At 46.6% G+C, this 16,059-nt stretch overlaps 1 protein-coding gene across 1 annotated transcript in view; it reads right to left on the bottom strand.

The window, feature by feature from the left end:
- Positions 1–16,059, bottom strand: part of PLCXD2 (phosphatidylinositol specific phospholipase C X domain containing 2) — a 63,246-nt gene that overhangs the window by 7,903 nt on the left and 39,284 nt on the right. Inside the window, exons 2-3 of the mRNA XM_062207899.1 lie at positions 15,268–15,728; positions 6,794–7,035 (exon numbers count right to left, since the gene is read on the bottom strand). Coding sequence (XP_062063883.1) covers positions 6,794–7,035; positions 15,268–15,728 — 703 coding nt within the window. The remainder of the gene's footprint in view (positions 1–6,793; positions 7,036–15,267; positions 15,729–16,059) is intronic.

The raw sequence follows: 16,059 nt of genomic DNA, 5'->3' as shown, positions 1-16,059 counted from the left end.
TGTACTTGGACCATCCTCTACTGTTTTCCCAGGTGCATCAGCATGGAGCTGGATTGGAAGCAGAGCAGCTGGAATTTGAACCAGTGCTCAGATATGGAAATGTTGGCTTTGTAGGAGGTGGCTTAATTCAGTGTGCCACAATGCAGCCCCTTCATTTTTCTTGTGTAAATATTAAAGAATAAAATTTCGCCGGTGCCATGGCTTAACAGGCTAATCCTCCACCTTGCGGTGCCGGCACACCGGGTTCTAGTCCCGGTTGGGGTGCTGGATTCTATCCCGGTTGCCCCTGTTCCAGGCCAGCTCTCTGCTATGGCCTGGGAAGGCAGTGGAGGATGGCCCAAGTCCTTGGGCCCTGCACCCGCATGGGAGACCAGGAAAAGAACCTGGCTCCTGGCTTCGGATCAGCACGATGTGCCGGCCGCAGCAGCCATTGGAGGGGGAACCAACGGCAAAGGAAGACCTTTCTCTCTGTCTCTTTCTCTCACTATCCACTCTGCCTGTCAAAAAAAAAAAAAAAAAAAAGAATAAAATTTCTATGTTACAGAGATGGTTTATACATAGTTTTATAAGAAGCTGCTGGGTCTTTTCCCACTGAAATTGTTCTACCATACAGGTAGACTCTCACCTGAGTGTCCTGCTTGCTTCACTTCCTTCCCAAACACGGTGCTATCAGTCTTTCATCTTAGCCATTATAATGGATGGGTAGCAATAGCTCACAATGTTGCAATTTGCACTTTTCTGATGACTAGTAATGTTGAGTAGTTTCTCATGTGCTCATTGGCCCTCTGTATATCTTTTTTTTTTTTTATTTTTTTATTTTTGACAGGCAGAGTGGATAGTGAGAGAGAGAGAGAGACAGAGAGAAAGGTCTTCCTTTTTGCCTCACCCTCCAATGGCCGCTGCTGATCTGAAGCCAGGAGCCAGGTGCTTCTCCTGGTCTCCCATGCGGGTGCAGGGCCCAAGCACTTGGGCCATCCTCCACTGCACTCCCTGGCCATAGCAGAGAGCTGGCCTGGAAGAGGGGCAACCGGGATAGAATCCGGTGCCCCAACCGGGACTAGAACCCGGTGTGCCGGAGCCGCAAGGCGGAGGACTAGCCTGTTAAGCCACGGCGTCGGCCCCTCTGTATATCTTATTCTTGGAAGTATTTGTTCAATCCTTTTACTAATCTTTTTATTTTCTTTAAAAAAACAAAAAACAAAAAACAAAAAAAAACAAAAAAACCTGCTGCATTTGGGGCTCACGCTGTGGCATAGTGGGTAAAGCCGCCGTCCCGGCTGCTCCACTTCCAATCCCGCTCTCTGCTATGGAAAGCAGTGGAGGATGGCCCAAGTGCTTGGGCCCCTGCACCCGCATGAGAGACCAGGAGGAGGCACCTGGCTCCTGGCTTTGGATCTGTGCAGCTCCGGCCGCTGCGGCCAACTGGAGAATGAACCAGAGGATGGAAGACCTCTCTCTCTCTCTTTGCCTCTACTTCTCTTTCTCTGTGTAACTCTGATTTTCAAATAAATAAATAAATATTTTTAAAAAGCTGCTGCATTGTAGCAATTACTTATATATCTTGATACTAGTCTTTTGTCAGCAATATTTTGTGAATATTTTCTGCTATCCTGTAGCTTGCCTGTTGATTTTCATTTTGATGAGCTGAATGTGTTAATTTTGATTGAGTTTTATCCAGCAATTTTTTTTATGACTGGTGATATTTTAAAGAAACTTTTGCTTACTCCTAATACACAAAGATATTCTATATTCTAAGAGTTTTATGGTTTTAGCTCCTGCTTAGCTCTGAGATTCACTTCAAATAGGAGTCAAGCTTCACCTCTTTCTAAATGAACATAGTTATTCTACTTGCTCTGCATGGCTTCTTGGTAGAAGAATGTGTAGCCAGTAGTCTCATGAATGCATACGATCAGTCTCATTCTATAAACTGAAGGCTTCCTATGTGACAGCCCGAATGTGGTGCCCACTAAAGCTAACAGGCTAGCGACACAAACAAGTCATGCCAACTCAGGGTGACCACTGCAGCGTTAGTAGTGAGTGCAAAGTACCCAGAGCCCTAGGCAGGGAGCGATAAGATGTACTCGGAGTTTTTGCGTCATGGTAAAAATAGCTTACTAAGTGCCCAACCAGCTGAGAGCACTTTAAACAAGACAGAAACTGGTCCTGTGTTGGGCTGAGGGCCTGGAGATTTCTCACAAAGGATCTCCTCTAGGCCCAAACTGAAGCTAGGTCATGTTCATTATCACCAGCGGCCTCTTTCTGCTCTTTGGGTACCACCTCTCAGCTGGTTCCTTTTCTCCTTCGAAGGGTCCTTTCGGTACATATGTTTGTACAGCTGTCTCCTAGACGACTCTAGAACGGCCACTGGGGGCACTGTTGTCTTTCTCCCCTTCCACACAACAGCAGCACTCCGTCCTGGGCCTCTGCCCTCCTCAGTTGCCACTAGTCAGCCATTCTCCTGAACCACTTCACACTTTTAGAACAATAGCTGGTTAAAACCTAAACCGCTCTCTCAGGGACATCTGCATTTTAAGTAGCACTGTGAAAGGCTTAATAATCTCAGGATGACCTGTGTTTACTTAGCTTTGTGGTCCTTCAGTTTCTGCCCCCTGCAAAATGGGGGTCCTAACAGTATCTAACACAGAGTTTTGGGGCATTAAATAAAACAATCCATCAAAAGTGTCCGGGACAATTCCCAGGATATAGTAAGTACCATGTAAGTGTTTGCAATAAGAGGTCTCATAAATCGGGAGAACGTAAGTCTGAGACATTTGGAGGCTGGGGGTAAGAACTTCGGCTACAAAGCGCTGTTGGCCTGAGAACGAGGGGCTGCACAGAGACCAGGCATATACAAGGTCCCACATGAATGTCATGGTGCTACCGAGTTTGAGGCAGTCAAGACTTTGTCAACAGCAGCGTTTAAGTATGAAACACAGGCGCCATCTGCTGGTCATCGTGGGGAAGTGGGCATGGAAGGCCTGGTGGAAACTCTGGCCTGCTGCAGCCAGAGCTACACTTTCCAGCCTTCTTTACCAATAGGGCTGGCAAGTGTATTTTGTGCCAGGTTCTGTGGTAGGCATTTTCATGTTAAGATTCTGCAGTCTCGCAAGGTGATATCAATCCCAGTGAACTGGTGAGAAAACCCCAGCTCAGGGACCTCAGAAGTGTAAGGCCACCGTGTTGCTAAGGACTGCATTAGCTTGCAAGGGCTGTGGTAGCCAAACATAGGACCCAGGATGGCTTGAATAGCAGGGATGTGTGTACTCCTCCTGTTCTGGAGGTGGATGGCCAACGTCAGGGAGCCAGCAGGCCTCCCTCCTTGGCCTGTGGGTGACTGCTTTCTCACCATGTCCTAACCTGGCCTCATCTCTGTGCACGCAAGTCCTGGGGTCTCTCTGTGTGTCCGAGGTTCCTTTCCTTTAAAGGACACCATACTAGATTAGGGTCCACCTGGCATGTTAACTTAATTGCCTCTTTAAGCACAGCACCCATATCCAAAGACAGTCATATTCTGAAGTACTAGGGGTTTAGGGATTCAATAAATGAATGGGGAGAGACCATCTTGGACTTCAGCCCCAGACCTCCTTGGTTCAGTCCATCTCCATGACTGCTCTGTCCAGACGCTTAGGCAAAACCCACTTTCATTTGACTTCAGTGTGAGTACTATAAATCTGAACTCCAGGGTCCCGTGAATCTGGGGAGAGCCACCGCAGAAATTCGGTTACAGTGGCTATGGTTTCTGTGGCCTCCTTCTAGGGGCATGAGCCAAGATGTGCAAGCTCTCGTGTCTGACGTTCGGCGAAGGGTTGGGAGGTTAACTCCTGTGTGAGAGAACCCTCTCCACATTGATGGAAAGCGTGCCTCGTCTTCTCACTCGATTTGGCTGATGACCAGTGCTCAGAACCAGCTGGATGGTTTGTGGCTTAGGACAGCCCCTCCGGGTGTTGTCGCCCAGGGGAAGGCCCTGCACTGGCTCAGCTGCCCTGACAGGTCACGGTCACGTTTGCACTGGGCTCGACCTCAGCGGCACTTCCTCCCTCAGTAGATGAGCCAGCCTAGGAATGCATGACGCTTCCCTGTAATACTCTTGTGACCAATAGGGGCCGAGATGCCAAAGAGTCTTTCTAATCCCAGGGACATATGCTGCCTGCCAACCGGGCAAGGGCTATGGCATCACCAGGACACCCTGGCTTTGGGCACATGCCCCTGTCATTAGATGAAAGGGCCTATGATTCATCTGCAGCCCAATCAAAGTTCTAGGAATTTACAAGTAAGGAAACCAGTGTGACACTGAGGGCAACAGCTGTAGCCAGAGATCTGGCCAGATTCACGTACTAATAAGACAATTCCAGGCCTGCAGAGAGAAAAGGGGTAGTGTTGAACTTTATAAAGGACAGTGGTCCACAAAAGCCTGGTTATTTGATCCTTTCTAAAGGACAGGGCAGGAGCACATTGGCCTTGCAAGTGGCACAAGCAAGTCTGAGACAAATTATTGACTCTTGGCAGCTATGCAGATCTGGGTCCCTTAACTTTGCTGAGTCCCATCTAAGTGAGGGTGACACTGTGCCCTAGATAATGAGCCCTCTGAGAGGCTGGCTTGATTTAAGAATGAAGTGAAATCTTCCACAGAAAAGGTACTTGCTACTCAGAATACGGCATGCAGCTAGAACTACTCATTATTTTTAAATGCTTCCTCTTCCTTGTTCCACACCTCTCCCCGCACAGACTTTATACGAGTGATTTTCACATTGCCTTACAGAAATTTTTATGTCGGTTTTTCCTGCTAGACTTTGAGTTCTAGCAGAGAGCAGAGCTATATTCATTCACTGTCTGTCTTTCCCTCTGGCCCCTCCCAGTTACTCAATGTTGGCTGAATGAATCAATCAATCAATAAAGACCACGGTGTTAATCTACAAATTTACCAAAGGCATTTACATGAATATATATAATATATAATATATGTATTAATGCCAGGTGGACCCTAATCTAGTATGGTGTCCTTTAAAGACACCAAATATTCTTTTATTAATTCTCTTTTCCAAGTTCAAAACAACCAATTCAACTACAACAGCTTAGGAGAACCACACAGAAATGAGATCACTGGGATTCAGTCATAAAAAGAATTGTAAACTGGTTAGAACCGGAAGACATTATGTTAAGTGAAACGAGCCAGACACAGAATGACAAATACTATGTGTTTTCTCTCATATGTGCTCACTAGAAAAACTGATTCCCAGGGGCTAGCAGTGTGGCCCTGAAAGGGTTAAGCCTCTGCCTGTGATGCAGCATCCTGTGTGGGAGCCGCTGGTGGCCCTGCTGCTTCCCTGCCCATCCAGCTCCCTGCTCTTGGCCTGGGAAAAGCCAAAGATGGCCCAATATGGGAGACCTGGATGAAACTCCTGGCCCCCGGCTTCGGCCAGGCCCTTCCCCGCTGTTACAGCCATTTGGGGGGTGAGCCAGTGGATGGCAGATTTTCTCTCTTTCTCTCTCTCTCTCTGTAACTCTGTTTTCAAATAAATAATTTTTTAAAAATAAAGATTTCAAATTAGAAGAGAGTAGAATAGTGATTTCTAGACCCCAGGAAGTGTGGTAGGGAAGTGAGCTGGTGAGAAGTTGGATAGTAGGTACCAAAATACAGCAGATAGGAGTGGCGAGTTCTAGTGTTTCACAGCTTAATATCTAGTTCACAATAACCCATTGCGTATTTTGAGAAGAACTAGGAAAGAAGAGCTTGAAAGTGCCAAAAAACAAAGAATGATAAGGAGTTGGAAATGTTATTACCATGATTTGATCATTACACATCGTATACATGTATTGAAATATGCATCATTATTATGTGTTAATTAAGCATTTAAAAAATGACATAGGTTTTGGGTTCTGTCCATGGCCAACATAAGCAGGAGCACTCCCAAAGAAAGAAAAAGGCAGGTGCCCTATGCTATCTAAACTCCTCTTGGGTGTAATCCTCTTAGTTGAGGTCACACTCTTCAAACTCAGAACCAGCCACACAGGGGCATGTTTCTGGATGAATCTTTCACTATCTGAACTCCACTCTCATCATCTGGGACTCAGGAACCAACTTCCGTGTACAAAATACATTTTGTTACCCAACTATATTAGCTTCCCCAGCCTAGACTGCAAAGGACGCCCTGTTATTTGAGTATATTTGGAATGGTTCCTGTATGTGTACACATATGGGCATGTACACACACACACACACACACACACCATTATTTTTTCTTGACAACATCTATCATCCATTGGTGTCCAGGACAAAGAATGCTGTCTAACATACATTACTGGTGCTTCTCCTGCTTAACTGGACAGTCAGCTCCGTTCTACCCCAGGGATTATCCACAGCTAGGGCATGGGGGCCAGTGTCCTCAGCTGTTTCTCAGGACTCAGGGTCACCATGGAAGGGAGAACAAACTCTTGCAGGGCCTGAATCTCTGGCACAATGGTCTGTAGTTAATGATTCTCGCATAAGTGAGTACTTGGACCAACTGTAAGGGACCAGGGCAAGTGGCACAAGCAAGCTGGCATTGATGGCATTGATTCAAAGTGCTTTACCATGGTATCAATATTAAATTTTATGATGTGTACTTTTTAAAAAGTGTTTAGAGACCCTTTGTTAATGTGAACCACCCCCAGTGCATCGCTTTCTCAAATGTAAGTGTTTTTGTTTGCTTTTAAATGGTCAAACTCTACAGTTTCTCTGCTGTTTATTCAGAACAGAATCAAGTTAATTAAAAACAAAACCAAACCCTGATTTGTGAGATGGATAAATACTTACCTATGAACCAGAGTGTTCTTGAGGCCACCGACCAGGCCCCTGGCGATGGTCTTCACTCTGGGCGTGAGAATGGCCTGGGAGACGTGGAAGGAGCCGCGGGGCGCTCGCTCACTCAGGGTGGTCTCCAAGAAGAGGATGAGCTTGCGCACACTTGTGGTATTTGCCCAGGGTGCTGGGATCTTCTTTCCAGGCCACAGGAAGGGGTATTGCTTGTAGAAGGGACAGTGGTAGAAAATAAGGACCTGCGGTGTTCAAAATAGAAAAGGGACAGCAATTCATAACAAAGCACGAATCTGGGTTACACAGATTGCTGTAAAAAGCAAGCAAATACAACTGTATGTAGAACCTCAAGATCTGTTAGCTATATATGCTTTTTTTTTTGTAAAATTTTTTTTTGTTTATTTGAAAGTCAGAGTTACATAGAGAGAGGAGAGGCAGAGAGAAAGAGAGAGAGGTCTTCCATCCACTGGTTCACTCCCCAATTGGCCGCAACAGCTGGAGCTGCGCTGATCTGAAGCCAGGAGCCAGGATCCAGGAGCTTCCTCCAGGTCTCCCACGTGGGTGCAGGAGCCCAAGCACTTGGGCCATCTTCTTCTGCTTTCCCAGGCCATGGCAGAGAGTTGGATCGGAAGTGGAGCAGCTGGGTTTCGAACCGGTGCCCATATGGGATGCCAGCACTTCAGGCCAGGGCATTAACATACTGCGCCATAGCGCCAGCCCCTAGCTATATATGCTTATAAAACCACTGAGCAAAAATGTACTCAGTGTTTGCTCTGTGTCTGACACAAAGATTCTTAATCAGTTCTGTTTTCTTTTATAGACATGCATGCCTTTGGAAACAGGGAAAAATCTTGGAGATCCTTTTTGAATTATAACTTCGGGGCCAGCATTGTGGTACAGTCAGTTGTGGCACAGCGGGTTAATCCACTGTGATGCCAGCATCCCATTTGCATACCTGTTTGTGTTCTGGCTGCTCACATTCTGATCCAGTGCCCTGTAAACGTGCCTGGGAAAGCAATGGAAGATAGCCCAAGTACTTGGGCCCCTGCCATGCGTATGGGAGCCCAGGATGGAGTTCTAGGCTCCTGATTTCAACATGGCCCAGTCTCAGCCACTGTGGCCATCTGGGGAGTGAACCAGTGGATGGAAGATTCTCTCTCTCTCTCTCTCTCTCTCTGTCTCTGTCTCTCCCTCTCTCTGTAGCTCTGCCTAGCACATAAATTTTTTTTTAAGATTTATTTATTTATTTGAAAGGTGGAGTTACACAGAGAGAGAAGGAGAGGCAGAGAGAGAGAGAGGTCTTCCATCTGGTTCACTCCCCAGTTGGTTACAACAGCCAGAGCTGCGCCGATCTGAAGCCAGGAGCCAGGAGTTTCTTCTGGGTCTCCCACATGGGTGCAGGGGTCCAAGGACTTGGGCCATCTTCTACTGCTTTCCCAGGCCATAGCAGAGAGCTGGATCAGAAGTGGAGCAGCCGAGACTTGAACCGGTGCCCATATGGGGTGCCAGCACTTCAGGCGGTGGCTTTACCTACTATGCCACAGCACTGGCCCCAGCAAATAAATCTTTAAAAATGAATTATATTATAGATGGATGCATAAAATAGACAGGATTACAAAGGATATCAATGATATGGAAATATAGCTACCAGTGTAGTAAATACATTTTTAATAAGTTTTTGCATGTGCTTCATGACAAATGTATTAAACAAAAATATTTCGCTATGGGTCTAAGTTTCATCCTTTTGAGTTACTGATGAGCATAGATTGTATTTGGAGATATCTGAAGAAACTGAAAATGTGATATGGCCAACATTGTTGTGGGTCATGACCTACACTCATGATTGACAGGTATACTAATTTTCAGTTAAAAATTAGTATAAATAGTCATTTTTCCCATCCAAATTCAGACTTCTTAAATTCTGTCCATACAAATCCCCACCTCCAGCGCCCTGGGGGCTGCCTGGACTGCAGGCTGGGAACTCATGGGTGGGATGGGCCAGTACAGCCTGGAAGTTACAGTTCCAGTGCTCACAAAGTCCACACTTAGATCCGGGAGACGAGATGAAGACACTGAACTAATCTGGAGTAAACAGATTTCCAATGGCGTGTGCTGAGGGAAGCTGCCCTTCCCGGGAGAGTGGAGTTAGGGAAGACTTCACAGAGGCCGCCATGGGCCTCCGGTGGGGCGGCTCGGGATGCTGGTGATTTTGAAATAATTAGCCAGCCGCATCCACAGCATTAATTAGGTTCTGGGAGGCAGCAGTGGGACTGGGAGTTGCTATTTTGATTGTCCCAATTCAGAGCTGTGCTGTGTACGTTTCTAGAAGTAATCTATTTTCTCCGCTCACGGGCACCAGTGATCTCTTCCTGGAGGAATGTCCCGCACGTGCTTCCCCTGTCTGGGCTGCAGTCCCCAGACAGCTGGCCCCAGAGTCATCCTCCAGCACCCCAGGGCCCTACCTGCGCTGCGGGTCATGTTTCCACTGCGCTGTGACTAAGGGGCCTCGCTGCTGGAGGAGGCCGGCAGCTAGGGAGCTTGGAGCAGGATAATGGCTGTTCCTGTTGTTTCTAATGGAGTAATGTCTGACTGCTAATGATGGCTGCGGTAAACACGTGCTAATGAGGTTAATCACAGGCTCATGGTAAGCAGCTTGCTGGGGGAGATGGGGGGATTTCCTCCTGCCGTGTCATTGGCTCTCTTGAAGGGGAGCTGGCACAGGCGACTACCACTGTGGTGGGAGGGGTGGCAGGCTGGGTGGCCCTGTGCCCACGCTGCTTCTCCTGGCTGCCTGGCCCCTGGGCCAGGTGTCAGGGGACCCTGGAACCTGTACATTATACAAAAGGGCTTTCCTGATGATGAAGGTGTCAGGGGACATTTCTCTTTAGAGGAGAAGGCTGGCCTAGCAAAGTCACTCTAGCAGTGACCCTCGCCCAGGGTCTGAGCTCGGCATCTGCCTCCGCATGTCACTCTGCTGTAGTTTTCTCTGGATTAATTTCTGCTCCAGCCCAGCGGTTCATGTTTAGGTTTTTTTTTTTTTCACCCCTAGTCTCAGATTAAAAATCTCATTTCCAGGGCAGGCGTTGTGGCACTGTGGGGTAAGCTGCTGGGTGGGATGCATGTCTCTCACATAGGAGTGCCTATTTCAAGTCCCGGCTCTGGCTCCTCTTCGTCCAATTCAGCTTCCTGCTAATGCACCCTGGGAGGCAGCAGGTGATGGACAAGTGCTTGGGTTCCTGCCACTCGCACGGGAGACCTGGATGAACCCATCCCTGGCTGTTGCAGGCATCTGGGGAACCAACCAGCAGATGGAAGATCTCTTTCTCTCTCTTTCTTTCTGCTTCTCAAATAGATGAAAATTAAAAAAATAAAATAAAAATTACATCTCATTTCCTTTACAAGCTATTGCTTAATTGATCCTTATTCTGATCCTTCCTTTAATAGGGGCCTCTGGGATGCAGATTTCTGCTATGTTCTACTTTTTACTTGACTTGTTATAAAATCCCTGTCTTCACATAATATAGGACATTCGAGGCCATCTTATCCTGCAATTGTATGTGAGCTACTTTGTATTTCAGTAGTGTTATGCATTCTTAATGTCTCATTAAGATCCTAATTACTTCCAAGGTGTAGATTACATTTTCCAATTCACTCATCTGTTACTCCCCAAATGGCCACAATGGTTGGAGCTGGGCTGATCCAGAGCCAGGAGATTTTTCTGGATCTCGCACATGGGATTCAGAGGCCCAAGCACTTGGACCATCCTCCACTGCTTTCCCAGGCACATTAGCAGGGAGCTGGATTGGACATGGAGCAGCTGGGACTCAAACTGGTGCCCATATGGGATGCCAGCACCACAGAGGGCAGTTTTACCCACTACGTCACAGTGCTGGCCCTTCCAATTCACTTTATCCTTAAAATCCTGTCTCCTAGTACACAAATATGTACATGTGAGCTGTGATATAACTGCATGTTGAGTAAATGAAATTTGAATGGTAATATACTTCTTGATGTTAAATTATAGTGATAAAATACTCAGGGGGTTACATGCAAGGTAGCTCATTACATAAGGAATATTTAAAATTTAACCTCCAGTGTGGCACTGCCTCAGCTTGGGGAAGACAGCTGGGGACTCCTTTTTGAGATATCTCTTTTTAAACCAAATCTTAAAATCAATTAATTTTAATTTTAAATTAAATTAAACTTTGACCCTTTTTGAGAGGCAGACACACACACACACACACACGCAGAGGGAAAGATAGAGAGACAAAGATACAGAAACAGAGAAAGATAGTTTCCACCTGCTCCCCAAAATATCCACAGTGAGCTGGAAGCTAAAGCCAGGAGTGGAATGCAATGCAGATCTCCCGTGTGGACAGGATGAACCCAACTGCTTGAGCCATCACCGCTACCTTTTAGGGTCTGTATTAGCAGAAAACTGGAGTGAGGAGTTGGAGCCAGGAACTGAACCCAGGTACTTCATTGTGGGATGCAGATGTCTTAACTGCTAGGCCAAATGAAGTCCTCTTTTTTTAGCTTTTAAGAAGAGATGTGTCAGGGAAAACATGGGGATGGAAGGAACATTAAATCTTGGGATTTAAATGGGTGATATGCTTCCTTTTCCTGCTATGTCATCAAAATGTCTTTTTAAAAATTTATTTATTTGGCCGGCACCGCGGCTCACTAGGCTAATCTTCTGCCTTTGGCGCCGGCACCCTGGGTTCTAATCCCGGTCGGGGCACCGGATTCTGTCCCGGTTGCTCCTCGTCCAGTCCAGCTCTCTGCTGTGGCCCGGGAGTGCAATGGAGGATGGCCCAAGTCCTTGGGCCCTGCACCCGCACGGGAGACCAGGAGTAGCACCTGGCTCCTGGCTTCAGATCAGCGCGGTGCACACTGGCTGCAGCAGCCATTGGGGGGTGAACCAACGGAAAAAGCAAGATTTTTCTCTCTGTCTCTCTCTGTCACTGTCCACTCTGCCTGTCAAAAAAAAATTTTTTTATTTATTTACTTGAGAGGTAGAGTTACAGACAGAGACAGGGAGAGACAAAGATAAAGGTCTTCCAGTTGCTGGTTTACTCCCAAAATGGCCACAGTACCTGGAGCTGGGCCAATCCAAAGTGGGTCTCCCATATGAGTGTAGGGGCCCAAGCATTTGTACCATCTTCTACTGCTTTCTCAGGCCATAGCAAAGAGCTGGCTCAGAAGAGCAGCAGCCGGGATATGAACCAGTGCCTATACGGGATGCTGGCACTGCAGGCGGATGCTTAGCCCATTATGCCACAGCACCAGCCAAAATGTCTTTATTTTATAACTTTAATATTTGTGGTAAGATAATATAGTGAAACTGGTCCATACTTAAAAACTATGATTGGGCCAGAGTTGTGCCCAGTGGATTAAGTGCCACCTATGACGTTGAGTCCTTACTGCTCTGCTTCAGATCCTGCTAAGGTACTTGGGAAAGCAGCAGAAGATGGCCCAAGTGCTTAGGCTACTACACCCACATGGGAGACCTGGATGGAGTTCCAGCTCCTGGCCATTGTAGTCATTTTGGGGAGTGAACCAATGGATGGAAGAGCTCTATTTCTTTCTCTCTCTAATTCTACCTTTCAAATAAATCTTTAAAACAAACAAAACAAAAAACAAAAACGATGACAGATCATCACTCCACTGCTAGAAGTTCAATGTCCCCACTGTTCACTAATGCTGAAGACCGTTCCTACTTCTCAGGTTTCTGAACAGTTTAGCATGCAGTATGTCAGCCAGCAGAATGCCATCTGTGTACACAACTGCAAAACTGTATCTGCGGGCCGGCGCCGTGGCTCAACAGGCTAATCCTCTGCCTAGCGGTGCTGGCACACCGGGTTCTAGTCCCGGTCGGGGCACCGGATTCTGTCCCGGTTGCCCCTCTTCCAGGCCAGCTCTCTGCTGTGGCCCGGGAGTGCAGTGGAGGATGGCCCAAGTGCTTGGGCCCTTTACCCCATGGGAGACCAGGAGAAGCACCTGGCTCCTGGCTTCGGATCAGCGAGATGCGCCGGCCGCAGCGGCCACTGGAGGGTGAACCAGAGGCAAAAAGGAAGACCTTTCTCTCTGTCTCTCTCTCTCACTGTCCACTCTGCCTGTCAAAAAAACACAAAAAACAAAAAAACAAAAACAAAAAAACTGTATCTGCACTCAAATTTAACCTTAGCTGAATCCCAGCATTCAAAAGCCCTCTTACAGATCTCCACCCCCTCTCCCATCCTGCTAACTCTGAGAGCTTCTGACGCTAGGTGCTCTTTAATAAAGAGAAAATGTTTTTATTAGTATGTTACGTGATGCCAGTTGTGAAAAATCACCAAGGCATATGAACAGTAGGCTGTTGTTACAGTCATCTCTTTCTGAGTGAGACCTGTGAATCGGAATAGATATAAACTCAGGTTTAAGTGAAAGAACTGTGATAAATTTTTGGTAAGATATCACCAAAGTTTTAGCAGGAAAACTGGCTTACCTGCATTTTAACAGACACTAAGCATTAACTCATGAAACTCTGGAGTCAAAGATATTGAGCACTTGTACCAGGTACAAAGCCACCTGGTGTTTTCAGTTACTCAACTCTGGGAGTCACTCTTGGATCTGCACTTTCTTTCACACTGGGAATCCTGTTAGGAGTCCCTGTTGGATCTTCCTTTTGACCACTTGCCACTAACAGTATTCTGATTGGTTTTCCCACTCCTGCTCACACGCCCCTTGCCCTAGTCTCAGCATAGTCATCAGAGGGATCCCATTAAGATCTGTCAGGCCCCACCAACCAGTGCTTGGAATTCTCCTCACTCAGAGAAAGCCAGATCACAGGGTCTTCAAGGACCACGTGATCACCCACTCCCCCCCTTAACCCCTCCTCCACAGGGTCCTCACCTGCTTGCCAGCCCCATCACCCTTGTTGTCCCTCAGAGATACTGGGAGGATCCTCCTTTAGGGCTCTGCACTGTTTGCTTCCTCTGCTCCTCCATATTCACATGCGTAACTCCCTCAAATGTGTTTTTAATGAGGGTGACCCTGACGAACCTGCGTAAAACTGCAACCAACTCTCTAGGCCACATGACCTTGCTGCTTCTTTCCACACTTGCTCTCTCTCCTTCTATGGTTCTTACCACTTCCTGGCATTGTACACAATGCATTATTATTTTTATTCTATGTTCTCCCTCCTTCCACCTGGATGAGAGCCCCACGGTGGCAAGGGTGTTTGCCTGATTTATTTACTGATGTGTCTCAAGTCCTAAGAATATACTGGGTGTTCAGTAAATATGTCTAAGTGAATAATCTTTAGCTAATTTTTAGTTGAAAGCTCCTCTTTTAGTTCAAAATATCTGCTTCTTTATAATACTTTTGTCAATGTATCACATTGAGCATGTGGGAAATTTTGAGTAAAACTTACTTGCTTTCCTTTTTCTTTTTGAGGTTGTCTTCCCCTAAGCACTTCTCTTTCACTGTCATCCCTAGGATCACAGTGGGATCCCTGTAAGACCCACATCCCTTTTCCTGAGCATGTCCCTCGTGTGCTTAGATTTTGAGGCTTTTCTCAACTTAAAAAAGAATTTTAAAAATTCATTTATTTTCATTTTACTTCAAAGGCAGAGAGACAGAAACAAACAGACACAGAGAGATCTTCCATCTGCTGGTTCACTCCCCAAATGCCTGCAACAGCCATGGCTGGACCAGGCCAAAGTCAGAAGCTGGAATTCAGTTTGGGTCTCTCATGTGGGTGGCAAGGACCTGAATGCTTGAACTATCATCTGCTACCTCCCGGGGTGTGCAATAGCAGGAAGCTGGATTAGAAGCACATCCTCTGATATGGGATGCATGCGTCCTAGACAAGGATTTAACTGCTGTACCAAATGCCTGCCCTGGCTCTGCTCACCTAAGCAACCCGGGGAATGTTTACCCAGGCTGGAGATCCTTCCTCTTTAACTCTCTTCCTCTATCATCCAAGTTCTACGAAAAGGGTCTTTAAAAATATTAGCACACTCCTGCGATTAATAACTTCATATGACTTTGTCAGCTAATGTTTTCCTAACCAATATCTAGGCAATGATTATCTGACACTGAATTGAAGGCCTGATGGACTGGACTGTCCCTGGGAGGAATTAGGAAGGTAAATCAAACCTTAGGAGAGACAGGATGTTAATGACCAACTGGCCCGATTTCACAACTTTGAGTTGTGTTGGTTCTGACCAAGCCATTGGAATTCAATTTAGATGTCAAATAGGTGGCCAGGCCAGCTTTAAATATTTGGCAGGTATTAATCCCAGTTCAATAGAGCCCAGTGAAGCCACTGAAATCACTTTGAGACATAAGATCCAGTTTGCACCTGTTTAATATTCCAAATAATCCACACTTTCTAGCCTGCCAGCCCCGGATGGAGCTATTTTATACCTTGTGGCCCAGGAAAAGAACTGAGAGTTAAATTCTTGCCTCCGTATGGCCTCCCCTCCTACCTGGTGCTTCTTCTGCCACAGGGATTGCAGCGTCATACTTTCCACACTGCAGGCTGGGCACAACTTGCTTCCAAAGGCCTCCTGGATCCGGAGAACCAGGCATTTGTGATGGGCTTCTTCCATGGCGTAGAAGTGGTTGAAATCCAAGAAGACGATCTCCTGAGGGTGCTGTGAAAGGAACGAGTCAATCTCCATCAGCCCATCCCAGACCTTGATGCCGAAAAGCCCATGGATGAAGTAAATCTCCTGGTCAGCATCGCCTGGCTTGGAAGACACACGCAGGTCAAAGTAGCGGATCCCGGCCTCCAGCTGCTCTCGGAAGGTCAGGTTCTGGGTCACAGACCACTTCTTCATCAGCTTCTTCACCAAGGAGATCCTGGCGAGGCGTTTGATAGCTGGGGTTTGGTCAGGCCCCACTGGGGACTTCTCATCGACCCAATAGCTGAAGGAATCGTGAGAGCCTGTGTAAAGTAACAAAGGTGAGGAAGTCGATGAGGCTGCAGCTGGGGGAACCAAGCCAAGTGAGAAGAAAACATACTGCAAACAAACAAACAAAAAACAAAACCACCAAAATCTCCTTAACAAGCACAAATAAATACTTGCAAAAATTTTCAAGGTTGTTAGGAATGAAATAAACACAAATAAAAAGTAATATAGTCTTATTAGCAGCTTGTCAAGCTCCAAGTGATACTATAATTCTCATATATTGCTCATATCAGGTAAATTAATAGATGTTTCTTTGGAAAGCTTTTTAGAAATGTGCTTACAAAGAGGAACTTTAAAATATTCATA

The sequence above is a fragment of the Lepus europaeus genome, chromosome 2 (genome assembly GCF_033115175.1).
Source record: "Lepus europaeus isolate LE1 chromosome 2, mLepTim1.pri, whole genome shotgun sequence".
Taxonomy (NCBI): Eukaryota; Metazoa; Chordata; class Mammalia; order Lagomorpha; family Leporidae; genus Lepus; species Lepus europaeus.
The sequence above is the reverse complement of the archived record's forward strand: the minus strand, read 5'-3'. Positions and strand labels throughout refer to the sequence as shown.